The sequence below is a fragment of the Epinephelus moara genome, chromosome 20 (genome assembly GCF_006386435.1).
Source record: "Epinephelus moara isolate mb chromosome 20, YSFRI_EMoa_1.0, whole genome shotgun sequence".
Taxonomy (NCBI): Eukaryota; Metazoa; Chordata; class Actinopteri; order Perciformes; family Serranidae; genus Epinephelus; species Epinephelus moara.
In genome coordinates, this window is record NC_065525.1 from 6,346,700 (window position 1) to 6,374,496 (window position 27,797).

Here is a 27,797-nt window from a genome sequence, read left to right on the forward strand (position 1 = left end):
AGCCCTGTGAGGCAAATTGTGATTTGTGATATTGGGCTTTATAAATAAAATTGATTGATTGATTGATTGATTGATAGATAGATAGATAGATAGATAGATAGATAGATAGATCAAAATGGGATTTTCTGTGTCAAGTTTTAGAAAATGTACCATAGTGACATTCCTCAAATGTAAAGCTACATTACAGTGATTGATTCTTTTGTCCACTTGGGGGCAGCACAACAAGCTGTAAACACAACACTGACATATTCACCTTACAAAGTAAAACAACTAGAAGAGAGACACACTCCACAGAGCTGAGGGGAACTGTAGTCAGGTGATAATTCTTTATGTGTTTGTCACTGCGAGCAACCCCTTATCATATTACACAGTCATTTGATGCACTGTAAATATAAACAGACTGACAGGCACGGCTTTAAGTGTCTTTGCTGTAAATATTTGCTTTGTTTCTCTGCTCATACTTACATTCCACTTCTACCCACAATTGTTTTTGATTGCATCACTTCCTGAGTGGCAGTTGCAACTCACCAGACAGTAAATCTAAAAGCTCTCACAAACTGGATCTAGATGGAATTACCATTGTGATGGCAATAAAGTAACATTATGGACAGCTATGGATACAAAAATAACCTAGAGTATAACTGTAAGTGCTAAAAAGCTCTCTTATTAACAGTACAGACGATCAAAGAGAGCATGTGGGAGTGTGTGTGTGTGATTTCTGTCTCTGGGCTCCCACTCTAAGCCCCGTAAGCCCCTGGTTCCTGTTTATGCAGCCCAGCGGCTCAGGCCCCACTGGGTGTGCGTGGCTGGTTGTGACTCAGCGCTTGGCATGGTTGCTGGGCCACAGTTGCCATGTGGCTGTTGCCAGGTGTTGCAGAGGAGAAAATAAAATACTGAGGACTTCTTGTCACTGTAGGACTGTTTTCAGCGTCTGATGCCACATATTGAATGGAAACATGAAGAGTGGCCAGATGTCAACAGATCACTCAGTCAAGAATAACTGCCTATTGTTTACTGTGCTTTTTTTTTTTGTCTATGTAAAGCTCAGCTCAGTTGGCACAGTTTGTTTCTGCAAACCACAAATATGTTACATTTGCACATTTCATATGTTTCATATTAACGTTTCTATACTGATGTAGTATATGAGCTGACTTTGTCACGAGGAGGTGGAGGGGATGGTGGATGGCATGACACCTAGGCGAGAGACCTGCCAAGCTGCAGACCAGTTTGAGGCAAACAACAAACCAGATCTTTTTTACCTTACCTTACATCATTGCCTTTCCAGCAGGAATTGTGTTAACCCTACCCCTACCCCTAACCCTCATGATTTTTTCTTAACCATAACCAAGTGCTTTTTGTGCCTAAACCTAACCACACGTTAACCACAGCGTTGTTGAAATGCAAAGTTTTAATGGACCCACTACATAATGATGTGCAAATGCAATGTATCTGTTTTGAAACTAATTGCCTCACTGGGGACAAATAAAACAATTGATTGATTGATTGATTGCAGAAGGTTACTGTGTCTACATTTTTTTCTGGTGATTGGGTTGGTAAAGCTGCACAGAGGACCTGTAAATCATATTCAGAAAGGTCCTTCCTGATACATTAACTCAGATCAGTGTCAGAGCATTTGTCTTTAGCTTCACTAGAGCATCAGAGTTATGAAGCCATTTAATATCCATGAATTATTTATGTAAAGCCAGAAGCAGGCAAAGCATTTTATCAGTGTTCTTCATTGTTAGAGTCTATTGATTTGAGCTGGACAGATGTCTAAAAGCAGTTGCTGTGTGTGTCATTATATAGACAACAGTAAGATAAAGGATCAGACTTGGACAAAATTCTCCTGTTTGTTCTTGTCCCTCGTGTGTGTGTGTGTGTGTGTGTGTGTGTGTGTGTGTGTGTCCTAGCAGAAGCTTGCTCTGTGGCAAGGTGAAGTGGTGTTCTAGGACAAGTTGCTTTTGAGCAACTTGGGTTTCCTGGTCCTGAGAGCACAGAAGCTCCTTTTTGCCAAGAAGAGAAAAGTAAGAAAAATGAAAAGTAAGGCAGAATAAAGAATAAAAAAATAGTCATGATACCCAAAGATTTTGACTTGGTAGGTCATAGTCAGAATGATAAAACAATGCGTCAGATCCATACTAAAAATGAATGTATGGACCAAAGCCAAAAATGGTGTGTGCCAAAAAATATTCAACAAATTCCACAATATGGCTTCCACCTCACCATCTGCGTTGCCAATTTCCCATCTCCAAAATGTTGGTAAGCATGGGCCAAAGTTTCTCCTGTCAACTCTGTTTTTATACATCACAAGTTTGGCTTGGGAAGTGGCATACGCCTCTTTCAGACCTCATTTGGTGCATAAGCAATGTTTATAAATGAGACCTCAGATCAGAAATGTAACTTTGTAACCTGTCTGGGATGTTAAGTCAACTTTCTGACTTTTTTTTTATTTCAAAGTGATCCTCCAATAAAAAATGTCTTTTGCTTGTTGTCACTCCACTGTGTTGTTTAAGCTTCATTGTGCAGAATAATGTAGGCTATGTGAAGTGTTTGCCAGAAGGATGATTTCACATTTATCTGCTGAAGAGTGAAACCTCCTCTGTGTTCATCTTAAATCTGAGCTTAACAAGTGCATCTATGCACATGACTGTGACATCACAAATGGAGACAAATCATGTTCCAATGACGCCTTCAGTGCACATACAATTAGATTTGACTTTAGAGATGTCATTTTAAAGGGGACCCATTATGCTTTTCTGTATTTTGTGTCCTATTACAATGGGGGATGTTCATATCAAACATGGCCAAAGTCTCGAATAATGTAGTAAACGTATGTAGAAGTAATACCTGTGAGCTGTTAGGTTTGATAAGCAGATAAGCTCTATTGTCAAAACGAGCTTCTTCCAGCTAAGACTATTAGCAAAAGTAAAGGCATATCTCCCCCGAAATTATTTTGAGAAAGTTATTCACACCTTTGTTACATCACGCCTAGACTACTGTAACGCTTTGTTTGTTGGTCTTGACCAGTCAGCACTGCGCCGTTTACAGGTAGTCCAAAATGCAGCCGCCCACCTGCTGACTGGAAAGAAACGGCATGATCACATTAGTCCTGTCCTTGCATCTTTGCACTGGCTGCCTGTTAATTTTAGGATCCAGTTCAAGGTTTCATTAATTGTTTTTAAGTGTTTAAATGGTTTGGTACCGTCTTATTTATCAGAGCTTGTACAGCCTCACAGTACTTCTAGAGCACTTAGGTCGTCAAACCAGCTGCTCCTGGCAGTACCTCGGTCGAGACTCTCTACTCGTGGGGACAGAGCCTTCTCAGTGGCGGCCCCAAAGCTGTGGAACAGCCTACCTTTCCAGGTTAGAGCTGCACAGTCTGTTGAGCACTTTAAAACATTACTGAAAACCCATCTTTTCTCCTTGGCGTTCAGTCCCAACTAGGCGAGAATCATTGGCTTTTACTCTTTTTACTCTTTTATTTCCTTTTTAATTCTAATTTTAGTTTTTTAAATTGAGCTCTTACTATTTCCTTTATTTTATTTATTATGATATTTGTGTAAGATTATTTTATATTTCAATAACTGTACAGTACTTTGGTCAACTGAGGTTGTTTTTAAATGTGCTTTATAAATAAAGTTTGACTTGACTTGACTTGAGCTAGAACCTCAGGTTTTCTTACTGTTCTGAACACTGTTTCCAAGATTTCTTTTCTGCTCTGGCTACAGTATGACATCATTGTGTACTGGATTTCTTTATATGGTCATTTACTCCAATCACACTGCTGTATATAATGCGTAGCCTACACTGCTACAGGTAGCTACATGCTAACGTCAGGGAAACATGGAAACCTGATAGCTGATATTGTAAATTTTGCCCTGATTTAGGATCATATTCCTGCTGGAACATGTCCTGTTCTGTTTAGAAGCTTTGATTGGTAATTCTTCCTGGTAGAAAGTGCAGCTATTCTGCAATGAAGGTGCAGAGATGTGGAAATATGGAAGACCCAGAAATGCCAATTAGAGCAGACTGGGCTTTTTTAGGAGGGGTGCTTAAAGAGACTGGTGCTAAGACAAAGTGTCTAAGACATGGTTAATACAGGTGCTCCAGCACAGACAGTATGAGGACATTAAAATGTTTTTTGACTATTAAAGCTTGAAAACATGTTCTAGTAGAAACCTGGTAAAAAAAAATGTATGAACCTCTTTTAGTTTTATCTGAGTAATCAAATTCATTTATTTGTTTTTTTGTAACCATTAATAATAGTGCAGGATTGTGGGTGTGCTGGTGCCTATCCCCACTGTTATTGGGCAAGAGGCAGGGTACACCCCGACAGGTCACCAGAATATTACAGGGCTGGCACATAGAGACAGACAACCATTCACACCTATGGGCAATTTAGAGTAACCAGTTAACCTAACCTGCATGTCTTTGGATTGTGGGAGGAAGCCGGATTACCTGGAGGAAACTCACGCTGACACATGGAGAACATGCAAATTCCATACAGAAGGGCCCCAGCCAGCTGGTGGATTCCCGAACCCTCTTGCTGTGACACGACGGTGCTAACCACTGCACTACTGTACTGCCGCTGGTAATCAAACTGTTTTGAGGAAAAACCATATAAGATACATACTAGAGACCATTTTGCGATAAGATCACTCCAGCCACAATAGAGTAATTCACGATGTGAAAAAAAAATGTCAGGCAGTGAGGACCTAAGGTCCCTTCCCTATTTCCAACCCCTCTACTTCTGCCTCCCCTGCACATACCACATCCAATTTCAAACTCTGCCTTCATTTTGATCTCAACTACACACCTGTCAAGTTTTGTGAGCAAGGTGTGTAAAGTTGGAGGACCAATAGCTCCTCTCCTACTTCCTTGCCCTCTACCCCCCACCCCCCCCCCCCCCCCCCCCCCTTGTCCAAACTGTACCCATTTTAGAACTCTGCCTCCATTTTGATCTCAAATATAGTATGTGTATAGTGTATACTATAAATAGCCAAAACACTGTGGTAGTTCCCGCTACAATAGGTGTTACAGGAACACGTTTTGCCCTCATGACACATGTACACACGCATCCCAAAACATGTCTAAAGAGGATCTTTATTTAGTATATAATAACTTTGACTTATGATGAGTATTTAATGACACATATAACTATACTTTTTCCCCTCCTGACACAATGGTCTTCCATGAGTGTGATGCATCTTTCTACTTGTACGGTATATTTGTTGTGCCATTTCCATACTCACCTATCCTTTCCTATCAATGTTGGTACTCTTTGATTCCATCACCTTCGCATTTATGTGATATTATTATGTATTTTTCACATTGTGCATATACTGCATTCATATTTTTCTTTCCTTTACTTTTTTACTTCTGAAGTTATTTTATATTTCACTTTTTTATACATCATATGTTCTAATTGAGCTGAGGTTGTATTTGTTTGTACAGAACAAATCCAGTGATGGATGGTGACAAAGTAGGAAACTCATGTTCTCTAAAATGAGATTTGATGGCAGTCGCCCTCAAAGTCTTCACTTACAGTGAGAAACCTCTCCACTGCGAAACAATATCCAGACACACTCTCCAGCGTCAGATCGCTTAGCAACCGGAGTCAAGTGAGGGCAACAGATCAGACACAACAGCATTTATGTGAGCCAGTAATCATATTACCTGCCCCTGTCTGGGCATACACAGTCACACATCAACTGATCTTTCACAGCAATTGTGTTACATGTAATAACCTTTTTTAACAAACTTCACCCAACTCCACTCACAAATACAAGTTTTAAACTTAACATCAGTATGATGTGCAGAGGTCAAAGGTCACCATGGCACAGCACTGATGTCCCCAGCCCCCTCATGTGTTTCTAGAAATGAAAATTGAGCCCTCTGAAACAAGGACGGGCCAATCCTTTCATTCATGGAGTCGAGTATAATCCTGAATGGCAGCATTAAATCTTAATGGAGCTGTTCAATAGCTTCCACTTTAGTCCCGCTTCCTGATACAGTGTGTGAAGTGGAGGACATATCTGTTACGCACCACAGGAATCAGGTCAGCTGGACAGATTGAAACTGATGGATTATTTGTTTCACTGTCAATCATGCTGTTATTCCCCGGTTGAGACTCGGATAGCAATGACTTTTCTACTCAAAACAGAGTCATGAGAAATAAAACATCTTAATCAGGAGGAGGATTAAACACAGTTTATTCCTTCTTTTTGGTTTACAAACAAAAAGGCACCCATTGATTTATTGTTTTTGGAGTTTCACATTGACAATGACTGTGGCAAGAACTACTTTCCCTCTTTCAGAGAGTGAACACACTGATCTGTGCTCACCACGCTGCTCAAGAAAGGAGCGATGAAACAAGTCACCTCTAGAGCCACATGAACACATTAAAAAATGAACATTGACACTAACCAGTCTAAGTGCGATCACAACCTCTAAGAAAAGCTTATCAGCACTCCAGTACAGCTAAAGCATATGGACCTATGTTGTGTTGGCCATGTAAAAATGGAGCAAACATAATCTTTGAGCATGATAACAAGAAGCAAGAAAAACCAGACTGGTAACATTTCACATGAATACAACAGTGTATCAACAGAAGTTTTAGGAGGAAATGGTTTTTAAATATCCATAAAGAATGAGCATTCAGCCCTACAAAAGCTTGATGGGAAAACTAAAGAATCATTTAATCTATTAATCAGTTTAAGCGCCAAATCCAAATGCGAGTTCAATAAGCTGTGATCCGTCATTCAGAATGACAAGTTCCCTAAGGGCCTGTATATCAATTTTATCAAACAGCTTTTTTAAATAAGAGACATAAGGTCCTATATGATGCCAGGTCAGTTATTTCACATGACATTTCTGCATTTATTTTTTCGTTCGTGTTCTCACTGATTTGAGGTGGGCCAGAGTAAGTTAGAGAAGGGTGACGTCACTCATTTCTGTGTACCAATTTGCATATAGCAACATCTGAATCAAAATCTGAGGTCACTCCAGTCTCATTCAAATCTAATCCAACCACAGCCACAGTCCTGATCCTGAAATTAATCCTATATGTCTTTTTCCTAAATTAAAAAGGAAAAGTTTGACATTTTCAGAAATATGCCAACCCTCTTTCTTGCTAAAAACTGAATGAGAAGATTGTTGCCAATCATTTCTGTTGATCAATATGTGGCTGTTAGCTAGAAAGAGGTAAACTCTGCTGGCCTGGCTCTGTCCAAAGATGATAAAATCTACATATCAGCTCACTTATTAATATATTGTATCTCATTGTTTAATCTGTACAAATATCTAAGTGTAAACTTCACGTTGATGAGTTAGTCTAGAGTCTTCTTGTCACAGTGAGGTTGCTGGGAGACCAGCAGAGACTCGAGGAAGTCCAGGGGTGCTGGTCAGGCCCTCAGGAAGTGTGTCATGCTTTAAAGACATTTTCTGAAGTGACCAAACAGTGGAATAAGTTTATCTCTTGCTGCCATATGGCCCGTAAAGACTTTTCTCCAAAGACTTAATTAGCAGAAAATACATCTGTCAAACAGTGGATGAATTTTTTGAGCATCACAGCCCCCTGAATTGACATGTTTCACTATAAGAATTTGATCTATTTGGTCAGAAAACATTTGGAAAGTCTAGAAGCTGCATGATAAAATCATTTCATTCCCATTTAAGTTAGTGGAGCACTAAACTGTGGAAGCAGTGCAGATCTGGGTAATTTTATCTATCGCAGTTGAACATCTTTTAGGCTCCATGCACAACTGGGCAATGTTCATAGGAATGGATGGGGTCCCGCCTTTGACGCTGTATCCAGTTCTTTGTTACTGGTTTTGTTACCTTTAGACAGAGCCAGGCTAGTGGTTTCATCCTGTTTCCGGTCTTAATGCTAAGCTATGCTAACTAGCTGCTGATATGAGAGTGGTATTAATCTTTCTCATCTAACTCTCAGCAAGAAAGCAATTTCATTTTTTCCAAAATGTCAAACTATTCCTTTGGTTATTGTGCAGTTATGAATGTTTCATGTTGTACTGAAGTATCTGACACCATGTTTTCAGGGGCTTCTCATATATACTGTATACTGGATTAATTTGACTCCATTTAGGATCTGCTCCAAGTGGAGCGGATGCTGATGTAACTTGTGTACAATGCCCTGTTTGATGAACAGTAGTTGGTATGATTCAGTAGTTCCCGATATCGAAAGTGAGAACATGAAAAGGACCCGTCCACTGCTCTCACTTCTCAAACCAATAGAACAAATTAAAGAAAACCCTGAATTAGACATGCCATTTTTTTCCTCACACAACACTAAACAAGAGCATGACATCCATTCACCATGACAAAACTGACCAACTCACTCACACTGTCACAAGGAAATGGGGATAACAACAGCAAAAATGGATCGCACGGCACTGCAATGAACAAACACTTGCCTAATTTTAAAATTACAGCCAGTTACAGTATTGTTAATTTCTTGTTTCAGGAGTCAGAGGAAGATTCTGGCTGTGCAAACAAGTCAGGCTGTGTTATTCTATTACATTCAAAGAGAGAAAAGAACATGTACATATACAGTTAAGTCACAAGCAACTTACATTTAAATTGAGCTGTGGACATACTGCACTTCTGTTTACATATTTAGTTTTTTAAAGTATTATTTACAGCAGCTGAAGTTGGTTCAGTAAGCTTCTTGTCAGTAAAATAGCCACGCAATGTCATTAGCATAAAAATACATCTGTATTTTCAAGTCTACCTAAATAGAGCTGTACACAAAATAATTAGAAAACATAGATCTGATTGCTCTCTTTTCACATTGTTAGAATATTGAAAAAAGTTCAGGCACGATTCACACGTCTTTCCAAAAGGGTGCATCTTTCCACCGAGTCACATGATCCTTTGTAAAACGGCTCATGCTGCGAGTGAAAAAGACCAAAGTCACATTCCCTAATGAATCTGGGACATTCACAGGATGTACATGGAGGTGTTTGAAGCTGCTATGGCCTAAGACACTTTGAGAAGACACATGCAAGCACAACCAAAGATGAGCACACCGTCACACCCTGCTGTTTGGAACATTGTAGTGTGCTTGAGAAATATGTAACAGACAAGACAAATATGCACAGGTAAACCTCAGGTATATTGATAGAAGACTTAATATGGCAATGAGGGTTAATTCCTATAAAAACCCAGAGAAATTTGATGCAACAAAATGCTGCCTCAGCTCATGTTACCTACCAACTCTGTAACAAGCCAACATTTCTTGCCTGAAAAGACACATTTCCTATGTAACCAGACAGAATGATCAAGGCAACAGAACAGTTTAACAGCAGGTTATTAACAAAAGCAACTAAGATAGTAAATGAACAAGTAACTAACAGACTGAACCATAAAAATGACATAAAGGGAAACTTAGGTTTGTATTCACCTGCACCCCATTTTCCCACGTTTGTGTCTGAGACAATTATGGAGACAACAATTTCTGAAAGTGGTCCAGTATTGAGAGAGACTGCTGCAGCCACAGTGGCAAAACAGGCAGCAATGTACTCCCTGTGGACAATTGTGCACTGTTATTATACATTCACCAACAGTGCTTGTTCTTGCCACTGACAGGCTCAGATTGTTATTAGAAGTGTCTGACATTATGGAACAGACTCTACAGAGAAATTAAATGTTTTCTCTTACATTTCGCTGGTCTGTTTGTTATTGTGACCAAGTCTTGCTCAAGCAGAAGACTCATTCTGAACTCTCGCAAGAGGTGACTTATTGCAGGAAAACAATGGTAGAAATGTTAGTGAAGGTTGGAGAAAGGAGTGCCTGGGAGAGTATGTTGTGTTGGGCAATTCAGGTTGTGTTGTGGCTGAATATTTAGCTGATTTCGATAACTTGGAAAAGTCCTTGAGATTTCAGAACGAGACCTGAGCTCCTCCTTTGCTACTCATCCTTGAGATAGACTTGGTTGTACACTATTAAACAGACTTAATCAGCGAAAGGTAATTTCTCTGTATGGATCCTTTCCATCATGCTGTCAGACAATAACAATCTGAACCTGTCAGTGAAAAAAAAACAACCAATTCAAACGGACATAAACTGACAGTGCTCAAGTACCTGCAGGATTACATTGCAGCCTGTTTTTCCACTGTGGCTGCAGCAGTCTCTCTCATTACTGGACCAATTTCAAAAATTCTTTGCTCCATTAGTCACTTGAACACAACACAAAAACCTGGGAAAATATGGTATATATATTTTTTTTACAAAGATGACGAGCTACAGTTGGAGCTACCTGAAAAGTAGTGTGCTAACAAAGACGAATAATTATGAGTTATCACCGACAGTGTACATTGATCACTCAATATGTCAACCGGGACTGAAATAGTTGGAAATCTCAAGCATAATGCAGAAAAAGAAGCCAAAAGTGACAATATTTCTCATCTCAACTCCATCTGTTCCATCCTCTACTGAGCTACGTGTCTGTTAGCTAAGAGGTATTTTTTTTTTGGCAAAAATAGCTTTAAGACTGTCACGAATGACTTTCAGACACGACAAACAAGGAACCTGTAGAAGAAGAAGCTCGATTTGCAAGATTTGCTGATGCAAGAACAATCAGTTTGTAGGCACTGGATAAAGCCATTGTATTACAATCTACATTGTGCTTGGTTGTAATTAGGGAACTAGCCACTGCAGTTCACTGGGGACAAATGGGAGTGCAATGTTGTTGAGCTACTCTTTGCCAAGCAGAAGAGTAAAAGACAGCCAATGACAACTCTTGGTGGGGGATGGGTCAGCATAAGCAAGCCCCCATAAGCACCTGCAATGTCAACTTTCTTTTCAAACCAAGCTGTCAGTGCAACTGTCAAACATTGGTTGAAATGGCTTTGGTCTTAGGGTATGGAGCGCAAGAAAGAGTTTAACAATGATTCCTAGGTTTGCCTGTCCCTGAACGAGCCTTCACTGAGTCAGTACAGAATCATCCTTCATCCAAATGTGCAAAACCGGCTCCAATGCCCCAGAAGCTGAGAGTGCTTTGCCTAGCTAAAGCTGCTGTCAGATGAAAACCCTGCTTATAATACATTTCTGTAACTATTTTTTTTTTTTAAAACCTTTCAATAGGCCTTTCTAGCAGAAAATTGACAAGAACGGCACACAAACCCCAAGAGAGAAGAAAAAAAAGGAAAATAAAAAATTGGAGTTATGTTTTCAGGTGACAGCAGAGAAATACAACTTATGCAGCAGTTGGAGTGGTTCTCCTTCAAAGAGAGATTACATGTACAGAAGAAGAAGCCTGGACTGACTCAAAATCAGCTGAGGATTTTTGCAGCGGAGCATCATCCAATGCATAGCTTTATTTTGCAGGCAGCCAGGCGAACAGACAGAAGAGGAGGAGCAGGTTTGGGTGCTCCAGAGCTTAAAGACTGCAGGAGTAAAGCTGTTGCCAAAGGGGGGCCAGACTGACTGGAAATGAAAAGAATAAGGGCGTGGGGTCCTCCTTCTTTAACTACTCCAAGTGCTGTTAGTCTGAGCATTGTACATTGTGAGATAAATCCATGCTCTCAGTGTTTTATGAAATGCTAGAGATCAGGTTAGATGAATCCGAGATATGCAACATTTAGACTGCTGTGGACTCCAGGCTTGTCCAATAGCTTTGTCTTTGTTTGTGGGTTTAATGATTCCATTTAATCCTGGAGTGTCAGGACGAACACGGGGCCAGAGACAGTAAGCTCAGGAGCCTCTCATCATCCACAGCCAGTGTTTCTTCATTTCTTCGCCCCCTTAGCCTTGCCGCCTGCCACCCTGGCCCCAGCTCATTATCTCATGGTGGAGGAAGCTCTGAAGTAGGAGAGGAATTTGTAGCAGAGGCTCACCACAAAGTACCAGATGTTTCGGGCCATCTGGGATCGGGCGATGAAGACGCGCCAGATGAGCACCACCAGAATGGTGTTGAAGGTATAGCGGATGTTTCTCAGCCTTGGAAACAGACACACAATTGAAAAAAATCATGAGCTTCAAACAAAGGACTCCAATTTTATGTTTGCTAGGGGGAAGACATAAATATGAGACAGTTTATTCTGAACTAGGTATGTCATCTATTAACTGTTAAGCGGTTAAACGCTGAGATTGTTTTTGACTAGTTATGCATGTCAGTCTACACTGACCAGCCAAATATTAAAACCACTGACAGATGACACAGTAAACCTGGCCTCCAAATGCCCCAGATCCCAGTCTGATCGAGCATCCGTGGAATGGGCCGGTACTCCACCTCGCAACTCACAGGATTCAAAGGATGGCCGCCAACACCCTGGCGCCAGACACAACATGACACCCCCGTGACCATGCCTTGATGGGTGAGAGCCAAGTCCAATCCAAGGAGGTCCCACGGTGGATCAGAGGTACATCCACAAATCCTTTATCAGATTGGGATCTGGGGAATTTAGTGGCCAGGTGGATGCCTTGAGCTCTCCGTCCTGTGCCTCAGTGTAGCATGGTGCACTGTTCTGCTGGGAAGGCCACTGCCACCGGGGAGTGTCGTTGCTTTGGGGGGGGCGGGGGGATACTTGGTCTGAAATGGTGTTAGGGTGGATGGAACATGTCAAGTGGCATCCACATGAATGCCAGGACCCAAGGCACTGCATTGTGATGAGATGATCAATGTTATTCACTTGACCCATCAGTGGTTTTAATGTTTTGGCTGATCGGTCCGGGTGTGGAGGGAGCTAGCTAGTGGTGATTTGGTCATTTGGTGATTACTGTTATTCATACCTTCCCAACCCAACAGTGTTACTATGAAAACATTGTGCCCACCCTCTGGTCTCCTCCAAGGTTGCCTGAGTGAATAATTGGCTTAATTTTGAGCTGCAACCCCTTCTTTAGCGTTGTTAACTAAGTTAACACTCTAAACACGGTAACATTGTTACCTATGTCAGCACAGTGAGTAGTGCTAACATATTCAGTGCGTAAGGAGTTTTGCTGCTCAAAATGAAGCTGCTTACTTGCTGAGGCAACCTGGGGGGAACCAGAGGGTTGCCACCATGTTTCTGCAGCAACGCTATCCCATCACTGAAACAATGTTATCAGCAGTTATCGTGAATGAGCAGCGCTGTTGGTTAGTGCAGGATGGCCAAGGCTAACGTTAGATAACCAGTGGAGACTGGAGGGAGGGCAGTGGATACTATGTTAACACAGATGGCCAGCTGTCTGTCAGCAAAGCCAACAGCAAACAAAATAAAAGGCAAGATATTCACATCATAAAAAACTAAAATATCACCATCTCTAAATGGATAGGGCTTTGAAATTGGGCTAATGTCACTAAAAGAAAAGAAAAAGCCTCTTTTATTTCAAGTCATTTTACTTTTTTTGGGTTTGTTTTTAGGTTAAGCAGTCAGTTACCAGTTATTAGGTGTTGGGGAAAGCAAAATGAACCAGAATTGATGTCCCTACTCTAAACAACATAAATCACATCCCAAGTCAAGTTTACACAGATGTTGGATGTGCCATTTTTAATTCATGCCCCGTCCTTTTAATTCGTTGAAAGTTTCTGCATGCTGAATCATTTACATGAGCTTTGTGAAAGCTGAGAGGATTACCACCACTCTGACTGTATGATGATAATCTGAAGAACAATTTAGCTTAAAAAACCCCTCATATTCCTGACAAATGTAAAAGACATCAGTGGTTAATGGAAGGATGAACTGAGGTACTTGAAACCCTAAAGGATATTTAAGTACAGTAGAGATTTATCTACAGTATGGTGACCTAGATGACTACTCTCTGCAAGTCTGTGTCTATATGTGTTGGCATATTTGCAGATTGGATTCCACGCTTACTTGTTGAGATGTTTGCGTGCAGCAGGCAGGCCTGACAGCTCTTCGTTGAGGACATATTTTTTGGTGCCCATACAGTAACTTTCCATGTACTCCGCCCAGTGCAACTGACGGACATCAAAATTGAACACCTACAGAAATAAAAACAAATAAACAGTCTCAGTGAAATGCCAGCTTTTCAGTGACTGATAAGTACAGTCTTCAACAATCTCATTTATTATCTGGGATGGAAGTCATTATCACAAGTTTCTTGATTTTGATTTGGTGGCTGGGTGATTTTTTATTTTTGACTGCCACCAACAGATGTTTGAAATGGTAAAAAAGAAAAAAAACAACAAACGAACAAGTTGGAAGTTAGTATCAGCCAACGTGACACGCACCGAGGGACGATGCAAAAATATTTCAGTATCGATTTTAGTTGAGCAAAAAAATCTTCATCATCAAAGATGAAATTCACAGAAAATAGAAGAAAATCCCACCTCACTAGATATCAAACTTAATTTTAAAATATAAAAAATTAGTTAAACTTGAAATAAGAAAACTCAGGTCAACTGTATTTGGCCAAACCAATAAGTCTGCCCTACCATGAACAAACTGACATTTTTCAAAGCAATTATTCAAAAAGAAAACAAAACAAAAAACCGTGAGATTGTAACTCTGCACTTGTTAAACGCCAGAGAAACACAGACATTTTTCAATGTAAACATTTTAACTTGTTATAGTAGGACAAGCACAATCATTAATAACATCAAAAATGTGTCAGCAGCAAAATAGAATTTAGTCATTGCTGATTTTATAATGTACACTGGTGCTTTTTCAACTGTGACATCTTAAAAGCCATTTTTTGTGACAGAATATGGGGGAGCAAATGGGCAATTTAAGTAATAAAAATTAAAGAATTAAACTGAATTGCTTGTATGCATCTAATAAGAAAGAATAAGTGAGAATACAGTGAGTAATCACAGCGAGGAGACAGCACTGAGCTCTAGCTGGCTTCTGCCTAATCTAACCCCCAGTGGTGTCCTGCACCATGAGGGGAGAATGAGACCTGGTCATTGGCTGAGAGATGAGAAAGGTACAGTGGCTCATGGCTTGTGGTAGGATCAGTGAACAGTGAGATGGAGTTAATGCTGGCAGCCTTGGAGGCAGTGACCGCCTTTCAGTCAGCACTCAGGGAATTAAAGGTTTCGAGTCCCCAAGCAGCCTGTAGCTTGTTTTGGTGGAAGAAAGACACTATTAATTCAAAATTTAAATGAGACACTTTAATCACTATTCCAACTAATAATACAGTTAGTCAGTTAGTCAGATTTGCTTCCATCAAGAGAACAAATATCAGTGTCCCATGGTGTGGGAACAATAGCTCTAATGTGTGAAGAGTACATACAAAAATGCAGATTCTTCCAGACAGTTATCTTGAAAAACATCTCTGTTCACTCCAAATTGACGTCACCACTGAATGAATAACTCGCTGTACTGTAGCCAGCCTACTATCAGACATTAACGCACTGAGTGGTTCATCTGTCTGCCATCTCCTCAGTGTGTACAGGTCTGTGTTGTGTGGTGGTGCGTATGTGGGCAACAGAGGGACAAAGTGTTAATGAAGTGAGGGAGACCGATGTTTTCCATATAAAAACATCACCGTCATCCGTCTCCTCCCTACCTTCTTATCATCTGGGCTCATCTGGGCCATCAGCATGGCTACGTTGTCGTTGTTCCACACCCAGGAGTGACTGGTGAAATACTCCAGGACCATCATGGCTTTGTGGAGGCGTGTGATTGTCTTCATCATCCTATGATGAATAAGCGGTGATGGTAAGATGGAAAAGGAAGGAGAGAAGCAATAAGAGACACAGAGGGAGGTGTGTGCAGGGGATACGGGAGGAATTGAGTGTGGAAAAGTGTCATGGATGATGAAAGCGAGAAGGAATAATAAATGAAGAGCAGGACAAGGGTCATGGTGTTGGAGGAGGGGAGAGCAGAGGCAGAAGTTAAAGAAGTGCAAAGATAAACACCAGTTACAGTAACACTAAAAGACCTTTGTAGCAAAGGTTTTATACAATGTGAGTTCTTTACTGTCTATTTCAGTCTCAAAATTGTTCATTTAACACTGTAGGATATGTGCATGAATCTTGTATTTCACTGGTTCAAAAATATTCACTACATGATACACATTATATGCCATGGGCATGACTTTTCTGAATTACAAACATCTGATTAAGCAGATTTCAAATCTAATAATTGTAATATAAGCAGGTGATAATTTAAGTGCTATGTGCTTGTACACTTCTTGATGCTGAATGATCTAAGCTGGTGACTTTAACTTCAATCACTGTCCTTTTTGTTTTTCCATTTTGTTAGTTACTATCCCAACTATCCAGTGCCAATTCTATTAAGCCTTTGATTAAAACTGGAAATACAAGTTTTTCACAAGACAGCAGCAACATGAAATTTCAGTGGCATCAGATTTAGAAGCAGCTTTTAAAGGTAACATTACTTTCCAAACTGGACCCTACTACCCTCGCTTTTGTGTCTAAGTGAAGAATTGAAACAACAATTGGTCCAGTACTCAAGAGAGAACATTGCAGCCAGCAGCAATTAAACCAGCTGCAATGTAATCTCTGTGGGCAATTTAGCACTGTCAATGTACGTCCACTAAAAGTGCTTGTTTCTGTCACTGACAGGCTCAGATTGCAATTCTAAGTGTCTGACAACATTACGGAAAGGATCTCTACAGAGACAGACCTTTTTGTTGAAAAGTAAGATCCTTTTTGTTGAACCAAAAACGGTCCCGAAATCACCACTGCCAAACCCACCAGACTCCATTCAAATAGGCAGTCATTTTAGTGTGTATAGAGCTAGCATATTTTCACATGTAACTGGGTGAATAAAGGGTTCATTAAAACCAAACTAGAGTTGGTGATTATTTTAACAGTGGAGAGATGCAACAAGACACCTTTTCTAAGTTATATTTTGTTTCTGTCAGCTTTGAATGAAGTATGTTTTACCATGATAAAAATAATGTTTATTTCAATGGAGACTGGTGGGTTTGGCAATGGTGATTTTCATTTTTCAAAAAGGACCCTAGCAGGGGCATAACTACAGACAGTGCAGGCAGTGCGGCTGCACTGGGGCCCATGAGCTGGGGGGCCCATAGAGAGAGTTATCCCTCCAACCATGTGTTGGGTGGAGAATGGGCCCGCTTGAGTGATTGCCACCTTGAAAATATGCCTGTGTGCAAAGAAGAACTCTCATTAAATTAAAGACAGTGCCATTTGCTATATATGCCCCTGAACAAGATGAACCAATCTCCGTCATGTTTATTTTTAATTCTTTTTTGTAAAATAATCATAGCATCTATAAACAAAATTACATGCTTATTCCACAACTATAAATCAACTTTTCTATAACATTAATAAATCACCTATTGGAATTGTTAAGTTACCAGTTTCTTAATTTCTTTGGTATTTGTTGTTACATAAATATGCAGTTATGATTGCTGAGTAATATTTATGTTAAAGTTATCTAATGTCAAGTCTCTGATCAGATGACTATATGTGCACCATAGCGTGCACTAGGGCCCATTATGACTAACTTATGCCACTGGATCGCAGTCTTAAACAAAAAGGTCTATTGCTGTAGGAGTCCTTTCCATAGTGTTGACACTTATGACTGCAATCTGAGCTGTCAGTGGCAAAAACAAACACTTTTAATGGACATACATTGACGGTCCTTAATTGCCTGCAGAGATAACACTGCAGCCTGCTTCACTGCTGCCAACTCAAGTGGTCTCACGGTATATTTTCGACGAATTTCAGAAACTGTTGTTCCCATTGGTCACTTAAAAACATGGGAAAATAGGGTCCAGATTGAAATATTGTCTCCCTTTACAATTAGGGGTGTCCATACTTTAATTTTATGAATTTATGGATTTTACTGACATCATAAAAATGAACTGTAGTGTATACAAAGAATGCTCCACCGATTTGTTAAAGATATTTTTTAAAAATATAGAAATCACTTCAGAATTTCCAAATAGCCAAGAGGGCTGTCCAAACATTGTCATAGCACTGCAACTTGTCAGGTCTGTGATTCCTGCCCTGAAGACAGTGACTGCTACAAATCAGGACTAACTGGATTTGTCCTGTGTGCAGACCAGGAGGACAGACAATACACTGTAAATGGACCCATGAACCAAATTTAGGGTATGTGTCGATATTTAGGTCAATATCTTACCAAAAATAATTTAAACGCAATACAATATGAATAAAATCCATTTACTGCCAAAGCAGTATACAACATTGCCCTCCTGTTCACACGAGGGACTCCAGTTAGAATACTTGATTTTTGTGTTAGTTCAGATTTAGGGGATTATAATTTAGGTGATACTTATTTAAAACTAGTAACCAGTGTTGTGGTAATTAGGGTGAGAATGTGAAAATATTACTGTGAGAATCATAGGAGGGTCTCCGAATCTTCAAACTGCACATTTTTTTCTTATTCAATAAATTTTAAGCTCTTAAGTAAAAAATTGACAGTATTTGACATGCATGGTTGCAACCATTTCAATTTGTTCTGAATAAAAAGCCCCAATGCAATGATAGGCCTGTTTGATTTGGGTAACATGCTGTCACTTTAAACATTTACACTCATCAAGGCAGTTTGAGATGACTTGTACTCCTCCTGTGTGAATGTTTCAAAGGATGTGAAAGACATGCATGGTTGATCGGCAAATAGAGGCAGATATAATCATTACTTACATTACAGCTGATGACACACCCAGTCAAATCACATAACACCCGCAGAATGTGACTTAGCTTACAAGCCAAATTAATTTCAGACAGCCATACATCAAGTGAAATTCAGCATATAAAGAGGTTGGATTGTGGAAGAATGCTTGGCATTGCTTCACATGTAATGTCTGAAATACCTCTGGCTTGTACTAAAGAGAGAAAACATTAACCTAGATATTAATCAAGTAGCATGCATAGGGGTTGTATTCAGTAGTACATGCTCTGACTCCGACTGGACACAACTTTTTTAAATGACCAGGAAGTCCCATGGTGTCTCTGCATTTTCCATGATTGGGTGAGAAGTGGGGGATGGCAATAATGGATGTCATGTTCACAGCATGGCTTGTTCACAAAAAGTCTTCTTTGAATAAAAGAGTTGTTTTAAAAAATCCCTACAAGCAGAGCAAAGCTGAAAACATGCTCTGATAGAAGCCAGATGACACTCAGTCCAGCTGATGCCATGAGGTCAACTAAAGACACGGCAAACGTTTTGTTTCTTCCCTCCCTGTTCCCACCATCCCACAGAACCAGTCAGTAAAAAACAACAAAACCACACAGTAGGGGAGGGTGGGTTTGTGGGAAAGATGGGGGCTGACTGGCAGAGGGGAAAGTGCATGGGGGCAGTTGCAACCTTACCGGGGCTTGCGGCCTGTCAGCCTGAGATAACCGTCATAGAGCAGGGCTGGCAGCGTGTGGCTGACAGTGGTCCAGTACTGATTAGTAAAGGGGTTGGAGCGCAGATTGACATTGGGCCTTCTGAAGGCCTGCTCTAAGGGATTGGTCTTGAAGGTCATGTTTATACAGTACTCTGTAGGAAAAAGATACAAATGACAGGACAAGGAGGACACAGAGAGGACGAGATGAAGAAGAATGTGTGTTTCCTCCTCCTGTTGATACTAGGCAAGATGCAGGCCCTGAGGAATAGCTTGAACACTGCTAGTCTTTATCACAGTATGATGTCTGAGGTGCTGAAGATCTTTAAAGAGGAAATACAGCTACTTTAAAAATTCATACGTTATTCCTATGGTCTAAGAAAGTCAATAAATATTAGTTAACAAGACCAACTCTCTCTCAACAAAAGCCAGAGTGCTATGACTCAAACTTATGATGCTATCAAGTATAAAGTGTGGAGCTGCTCCACAGACAATGAACTGGAAAGATGCTATAGATGACACTGAGAGCACCCAGGGGAATGTATGTAAAATATGGGTATATTTTCTGTCTCAGAACTGCTAACATTACAATTAGGGATGTCACTTTTGGTTAATTTTGCTTTCAGTAGCCCAAAACCCACCCAGTAACTAATCTTGCAATGTACATCCAAACCCCCACAATAATGAACACTGAAGGAATTCTAACGAGGATTTTGTGCTTGGCACATGGGAGAAGTTTCAACTGGGTGCAGTCTGCAATCTCCACTGCTACATGCCACTAAATCCTACACACTGTTCCTATAAACTGATGTCAGTTATGCTCATCTGACTGATTAAATCTGTTTTTTTTTTAAAAATCAAATCAAGATAACATTTTCATGTTCATATATATGACAAATACACAGGTCCAAGAACACAGTCCTAGCCTATTAGCTCCCTAGACTTTGATACCGTTGATATGTAGATCTATTTGTACCTCTCCATGTGGTTGAGTAATGTGTACATGTACATTTGAGTATGTGTATGTCTATCTACAGACATATCACATGAGGACAGTATCTCAGCTGCTGTCCAGGCTGTGAGAAAGCAGATTGGGGCTGATGGCTTGAACCTCCTTATCAACAATTCTTCTATAACCAAACCAGCCATACTGGCATCATTATCTGCCACTGGGAGATAGGACATCATGAAGGTGTACGACACCGATGTGGTTGGACCATTTCTCATGGCAAACGGTTTGTGCAGCAGGTACATAGGCAGAAACAGATAACAGCATGTCGTGATGAACAATGGAGACTGCTGCACTCCTTGCAACATCTGACCACAAGATTGACTGTTAAAAAACACTGTGCATTTTTGGGCCATCGCAGACAAAAGATGATCAACATGAAACATGGTGATATCTTTGGTTGTGGCTCTACAATGGTTGTCCTACGTCGCTCAGAGGCTCAAGGCTGGCTGTTGTCACAGTCTTGCAATCAAAGACAGCCTGGGATAAAATTCTGACGGTGTTAGAAATTTGGAATGAGCATCTCACAGTGTGTTTGCTGTTATGAACTACGTCTACTAACCAACTAATAGAAATGTAGCATGAAATGACGCACTGGCACAAAACCCAAACAAACAGACGGATAGCAGCTTGCCATGGTGGCAAAACATGCCAAAAGAAATGTGTGGGATTCCAGCAAAGAGGAAAACCTTGTCGAGTTGTGGCAGCAGAAGCCTTGCCTGTATAATGTGTCCTCCAGCTCTTCCCATGATAGCGTAAAGAAGGACGAAATGTGAAAGGAAATAGTGGCGGAGTTGCAGGTGCCAGGTGAGAAACCTGGCAGCTAGCAAACACACACAGACACAATGCAGTATGTAGTGCCCACAAAACTTAAGAAACACACCTACTTACATGGTGCAAAGACAACTTACAGTAGTTAACAATGGTAACAACAAAGTTAAAGGGGGTTTTCAACTCTAAATGGAGAGCTTACTAACTGGGGCAACTTTGCTAACTCCCACCAGACCCGAGTGGTGCACAGTGTGGTTAACTGAAGAGTAGCAAAATTAACCTACAGACCAACGTGAAGTTTGAGACTTACTTCTCTGGTTTGTGACTTTGAGAGAGAGTACCTGATGTTAACAAATATTGATTAAACTTTATTAGGCCATAGAAATAACATATTGGAATTCTGCATTTAGGTGGTGTTCTCTATTAAGTATCTCGATTTAAAGGGCAACTGATCCAGTTTACTTTACATACAATTCAGCGGCTAGCAGAGGTTTTTCAATGGGCCAACACCTGGGTTGGGTTCCCAAACCATCTTCAGACTGAGGTCCACCTTAGTCCATTCATTAGCCTGACTGAGATGACCTTAGTGCTGACATTTTGGGAACCCAACTGAGAATATGAACATTGCAAGAAGCAAGATGTAAAGAGTGCAGAACCCATCAGTAATCCCCTCTATCAGCAGGAGATCAGCTGGATTATACATTCTTTAACTCCCAACAAAACTGCGCACAAGCATTATGTAACACATTAGCACTGCAGCTACGACGTTAGGCTACTACACTAAAAGAAAAGTGACAGGACTAAAGCAGCAGAGGTGTGTGTGTGCACGTGTGTGAGAGGGGGGTGTTGGCGTTAAAACAGCAGAGGTGTGGCACGTCCGAGTCGGCGATGACAAGGTTACCTGGGCTCTCGTCCAATCAGCCTGAGGTACAGATCATAGAGGAAGGCCGGAGCCTTGTGGCTCACGGCGATCCAGTACTGATTGATTAGGTGATTGGTTGTGAGATTAACATTGGGCCGACGGAAGGCCTGCTCAAGGGGGTTCCTCTTGAATGTGGATATTACATGGTACTCTAAGAAACAGAAGGTTGTTCAACACAAGTCATCAATCAGCAGTTCAATACATTTTTTTAAGTCTAACTGAAAGCTTTGGTAAATAAACCTTTCAAACTTGTCAAACCTTTTCAAAAAATAATGAAATCACCTCATCTGATAGCTGATGTATTTTACCTTGATTTATTACAGATAACCCAAATGATAGTATGATTCCCTGTGTGTGAGTGAACGTTTAATTGTATCAGAAGACAACACCATCACATGATGTACCTCACAAGAGGATGCAATACTTCCACTAAGATACAAAATAAATCCAATACGGAACTACCACGGAAATGCAGCTTAAATATATCAATACTGCTATGATGTTTTCAAAAAATACTTGAGCTTCACAAAGGCATTTGTTATTTGGCAAAACAATTTCACCAATGCTGTTGTAGAAATTTTTATCATGTAACATGATTTTCCTCAGCAGATGGAGCCCAGTTATCATGAAATTGTATAAGTTCAAGTTAGGGCTGGGCCTGTACAAACATTTTCAAACTGGTTAAATATTAAGTCCAACAATGGACTGGACAGGTATACCTAATTTTACCTGGTGTCGAACTTGACTCAGCAGCCGCTCCTGGATGGAACATGACACACTGTCCAAAAAGCAAGCGAGTGTCCGACTATCGCCTTGCATCACATAACATCAGAGCTCCCTGTTGATACTGAATCCGTTAAATATGTACTTCTGTTATGTCACGTAAACAAACCAGCTAGTGGTCAGCTGTGTGCTTTAGATCAGACTGGAGACATAACCACCTAAAAGATGGCTGGGTAGCCTACTAGTTATCTTTTTTAACATTTGTACTTTTTAAGGAGGAAACCTTTTTTAGCGTTGTGATATTTCCTAAAGTACCTCTGGCAAAGAAGGTTGTTGGTAGCGATGGTCATTTACCAGAAATTTATAGCTTCAGATCCCCCTCCAGCCAGCTGCCACCTAATTAAGGTATTTGTGCAAAATAAGGAGGTATTGTATAGATAACTTGTACAGATAAATCAAATCTAAAATGTTGCCATATTGACGCACTTTTAGTTTTCTTGAGAGACTAACACTAACACGTCTACTCTTTTCACCCCCCTCCCCAAAAACCACAAACTTTTTAGTAAACAACCACTGCTCAAGAATTACAATTATTATAATAATTATTGCTTAAAGAATTATCTTTGAACATGTACTGGGCAAACTCCATCTGCTGTAGAAAACTGTGTGTTAAGACAGAGCCTCTGTAGAACAGAGTCTCCAGAACAGCTACTAAAATGAACCTGGTGAGACTGTTATGCTAACTACCGTTTTCAAGGTCATGAACGAACTTGAGCCTTTCAATAAATGCCATTTGAGATTTACTGTATTGGATAGCAAGGTATTCTTGTTATCCTTTCCAACCCCTCAATGTAACAATGTTTAATAAAACAGGACTGCACAGCAGAGTACAACTTTCAACTGATGTAAATGTTCGAAAAATGAATCAGTCCCGCCTAAACAAAATGTGTTTTTATCCTAAATCCAGTATGACATCTCCAAAGTTCATTCTTCCTGCAATCATTTCAAAGGATGCAAACCATGACTGATTCCCATAAATGATGTAAAGGGTACCTGACTTTCATGGTGTATAAGTTGTACAAAACAATTTAAGGCAGCACTACAGTTTTTAAACAAACCGGTGGGTCTATATTACTATTCTTAGGGTCAAGGACTGAATATCAATCATACGTAATATTACTAAAGGACAAGAAATGTGATTGGTTCTATGCCTATAGGAAATGTCAATAACCACCTTCAATATGTGCACCAATGTGTACCTTCTGTTTAAGGGTGGGGTTCATTCTCAGAAAAAAACAATGCTCCAACTACAAACCAGGATCCTTTAGGACATCTAGTTTGGGTGTGGCAGGCAGTGGATCAGATTACAGTCAGAGTATGTCATTAGATGCCATGTTAAAACATACAAGCTGAAGCATCCATTGTCAGGGGCCTTTACAGAGGCTGTGCTTAGGCAAGATAAAAGAGGCATCATACCAACTTCCCCCCAATGAAACGGGTTGATCCCACCAGTCGTGCAGTTGTAAACCAGGATGTTTTTAGACCTGTAATAAAAGAGAGAATAGTAAATCCACTGAATGTTACTTTCAAAAGTAGCATAAAAATTTAATATAACTTGACCAGACGATTTCTGTGAGAAGAAATGATCAAGTGCTTGTGACTCTCAAACCTGTTGTGTGTCTGTGATCCAGTGTACCAAGCTGCAGCCAGTGTGGCGTTGATGACCACGTCCACAGGCACCAGGTCAGCCACAGCATCATTAGATGCTCTCATTGTGCGCAGAATCCCCTTACCAGCCTGCAGGAGGTGAAAGACAGAATGTTAAAAGAAAGTTTCAGAGCCTTCAGATTAAGACTAAACTATAACATGTCAAGATTACAAGTACCTATACATTGTAGTCAGTGAACTTCAAGTGCTAAAATAATGGCACAGTTCAACAACAATTCACTTCCCATTTATTTCTACGTACAAAACACATTGCCTTCTGATCATAAATTGACCCACCGCCTTCACTTTGCACATACTTCAATCTGATTAAAATTTGACATGTGAAATCCTGGAGCTCTCCAATGCCCAGCCACTTTGAAGGAGGAGGGAGGATTGATCTCTCATTCAGGAAATACTGTTTGTTTTTATTCTGGTTTTATAACTGCACTGTGGCATAATGTGAGAAGCAGATTAAATATAAAAAAATAAAAGCCGTTTGGCTGCAGTGAGTGTAACAACAGTGACAGAGGTTAATGACAGTGAAAATGTTTGACAAAAAGCTGGATAATCTTTGTGGACTGCCATTGTTAGTCTGCTAGCTCCAGTGTTTATGTTTACAACCATACCCACACCATTTCCTGTCCCTCCTGTTTTTATAGTCACACCACGAGTACATTTATCACTGCATATTGGTCAGAGGGTCAGGGTATAAGTTAAATTATAAAAAACAAACAAAAAAAGTTTCCCATACAGAAAGGGATTATTTTTCATTAAGAAAAAAAAAAACAGGTTTGTTTAATCTGTTAGACCTGTTAATTAGAGACTTTAAATGGTGATTGTGTGAATATAGCATCTCTTGTCTTCAATTTGTCATTCTAAAGACGTTCAAGATGCAGTAGGGAAGCCTCTTCAGGATTTTGGCGGCAGCTGCATTTGTTGCGGCTACAGTTTACACCCATGTCTGTAAAAAAAAAAAGAATGGATGCCACACGCACGCACGCACACACACACACACACACACACACACACACACACACACACACACACACACACACACACACACACACACACACAGAGCACAGAATATCTATATAATGAGCACAGTTTCAAGATTAGTGTCACTAATTAAGTATCTGACCAAATGTCTCCCCTTCTGTTCCTGAGTTATGGTGTAGAGTAACGGCCAGAAAAGTACTGTTGCAGAACATTAAATCATCCATCCATCCATCCATCCATCCATCCATCCATTTTCATCCACTTATCCAAGACCGGGTCGTGGGGGCAGCAGGCTGAGTAAAGTACCCCAGACATCCTTCTCCCTAGCAACGCTTTCCAGCTCCTCCTGGGGGACCCCAGGGTATTCCCGGGCCAGATGAGATATGTAATCCCTCCAGCATGTTCTAGATCTGTCCAGGGTCTCCTACCAGTGGGATGTGCCTGGTACACCTCCAGCAGGAGGCGCCCAGTACGCATCCTGATATGATGCCTGAAACACCTCAACTGACCCCTTTCAATGCGAAGGAGCGGCGGCTCTACTCTGAGCTCCCTCCAGATGTCCGAGCTCCTCACCCTATCTCTAAGGCTGAGCCCAGCCACCCCATGAAGGAAACTCATTTCGGCTGCTTGTATCATTCTTTTGGTCACTACCCAGAGCTCGTGACCACATGTGAGTGTTGGGATGTAGATGGACCACTAAATCGAAAGCTTTGCCTTCCGGCTTAGCTCCCTCTTTACCACTACGGACCGGCGCAGTGCCTGCATCACTGCAAAAGCTGCCGATCCATCTCATGCTCCATTCTACCCTAACTTGTGAACAAGACCCTGAGATATTTGAACTCCCTTGCTTGAGGAAGTAACTCTCCCCCAGCCCGGAGAAGGCAATCCACCTGTTTCTGGCAGAGAACTATGGCCTCAGATTTGAAGGTACTGACACTCATTCCGACTGCTTCACACTCGGCTGCAAACAACCCCAGTGCATGCTGGAGGTCACGGTGTGATGAAGCCAACAGAGCCACATCATCTGCAAAAGCAGAGATGCAATTCTGATGTTCCCAAACCTGACCCCTTCCTCTCCCCAGCCTCCCTTCGAGATCCTGTTCATGAAAATCACAAACAGGATCAGTAACAAGGGACAACCCTGGTGGAGGCCAACACCCACCGATAACGTGTTTGAATTTACACCAAGTATGCAGACACAGCTCTCACTTTGGTCATACAGGGACCAGATGGCTCATAGCAGTGAGCCCCATACCCTGTACTCCCACAGTATTCCCCATAAGAACCCCTGAGGGACACGGTCGTAAGCCTTCTCCAAGTCTACAAAGCACATGTAGACTGGATCAGCAAACTCCCACGACCCCTCCAGCAACCTCGCAAGGGTAAAGAGCTGGTCTACTGTTCCATGGCCAGAGCAGAAATCCGCATTGCTCCTCCTGAATCCAAGGTTCAACAATTGGTCGGAGCCTCCCATCCAGCACCCTGGAGTAAACTTTACTCGGGAGGCTGAGCAGTGTAATACCCGATAGCTGGAGCACACCCTCCGGTCCCCTTTTTTGAAAATGGGAACCAACACCCTGGTATGCCACTCTGCAGGCACCGTACCCGACCTCCCATGACCGAAGAGGCACGTCAGCCAAGACAGCCCAACAGTGTCTAGAGCCTTCAGCATCTCAGGGCGAATCTCATCCACACCTGGCACCTTGTCGCTGGGGAGCCTTTTAACTACCTCAGCAACCTCTGCCAGGGATATGGGCAAGTCTTCAGACTCTGCCCCCTCCCCGGTGGACGTGATGGCTGGGGTTCAGGAGGTCCTCAATGTGCTCCTTCCACCGCCCGACAATGTCCCCAGTTCGGGTCAACAGTTCTCCTTCTCTGCTGAGCACAGCCTGACACAAGCCCCGCTTTACCCTCCCATAGGCTTCTAATGGTCTGCCAGAACTTCCTTGAGGCCAACGGAAAGTCCTTCTGCATAGCCTACCCGAACCCCTCCCACATCCGGGTTTTTGCTTCAGCCCTTCTGGCCAACCGGTACCTGTCTGCTGCTTCAGGAGACCCCAATCACCAAATTTTTATCAGATCATTCTTGAGCCCAAGTGGACCTTTCGCCAAGTTTGTGGAAACTCCCCTGAGGCCTTCTTGAGAGATTGCATTCATGAGATTGAGACAGACACAAGGTCAAAGTGACCTTGACCTTTGACCATCAAAGTCTAATCAGTTCGTTGTTAAGTCCAAGTTTACTTTTGTGCCAAATCTGAAGAAGTTCTCTTAAGGTGTTCTTGAGATAGTACGTTCATGAGAATGGGACGTATGTGCGTGTGAACGGACAACCCGAAATCATGAGACTCTCTGGCCACAATCCAAAGTATCGCCATATAATAGACATTGCGGTTTTTTTTTTGCCGCCAACTCAGC

General features: G+C 41.2%; 1 protein-coding gene across 2 annotated transcripts in view; it reads right to left on the reverse strand.

Annotated features, from left to right (window-relative positions):
* Positions 1-6,190: 6,190 nt before the first annotated feature.
* The window catches only part of far1 (fatty acyl CoA reductase 1), a 50,991-nt gene continuing 29,384 nt past the window's right edge, over positions 6,191-27,797 (reverse strand). The window contains exons 8-13 of one of the 2 annotated variants that reach the window (XM_050072258.1): positions 24,349-24,476; positions 24,156-24,223; positions 19,238-19,409; positions 15,472-15,601; positions 13,815-13,942; positions 6,191-11,958 (exon numbers count right to left, since the gene is read on the reverse strand). In XM_050072258.1, coding sequence (XP_049928215.1) covers positions 11,799-11,958; positions 13,815-13,942; positions 15,472-15,601; positions 19,238-19,409; positions 24,156-24,223; positions 24,349-24,476 — 786 coding nt within the window. In that variant the 3' untranslated portion in view covers positions 6,191-11,798. Of the gene's footprint in view, positions 11,959-13,814; positions 13,943-15,471; positions 15,602-19,237; positions 19,410-21,935; positions 22,108-24,155; positions 24,224-24,348; positions 24,477-27,797 lie in introns of both variants that reach the window. The other variant, XM_050072257.1, reaches the window with a different exon arrangement.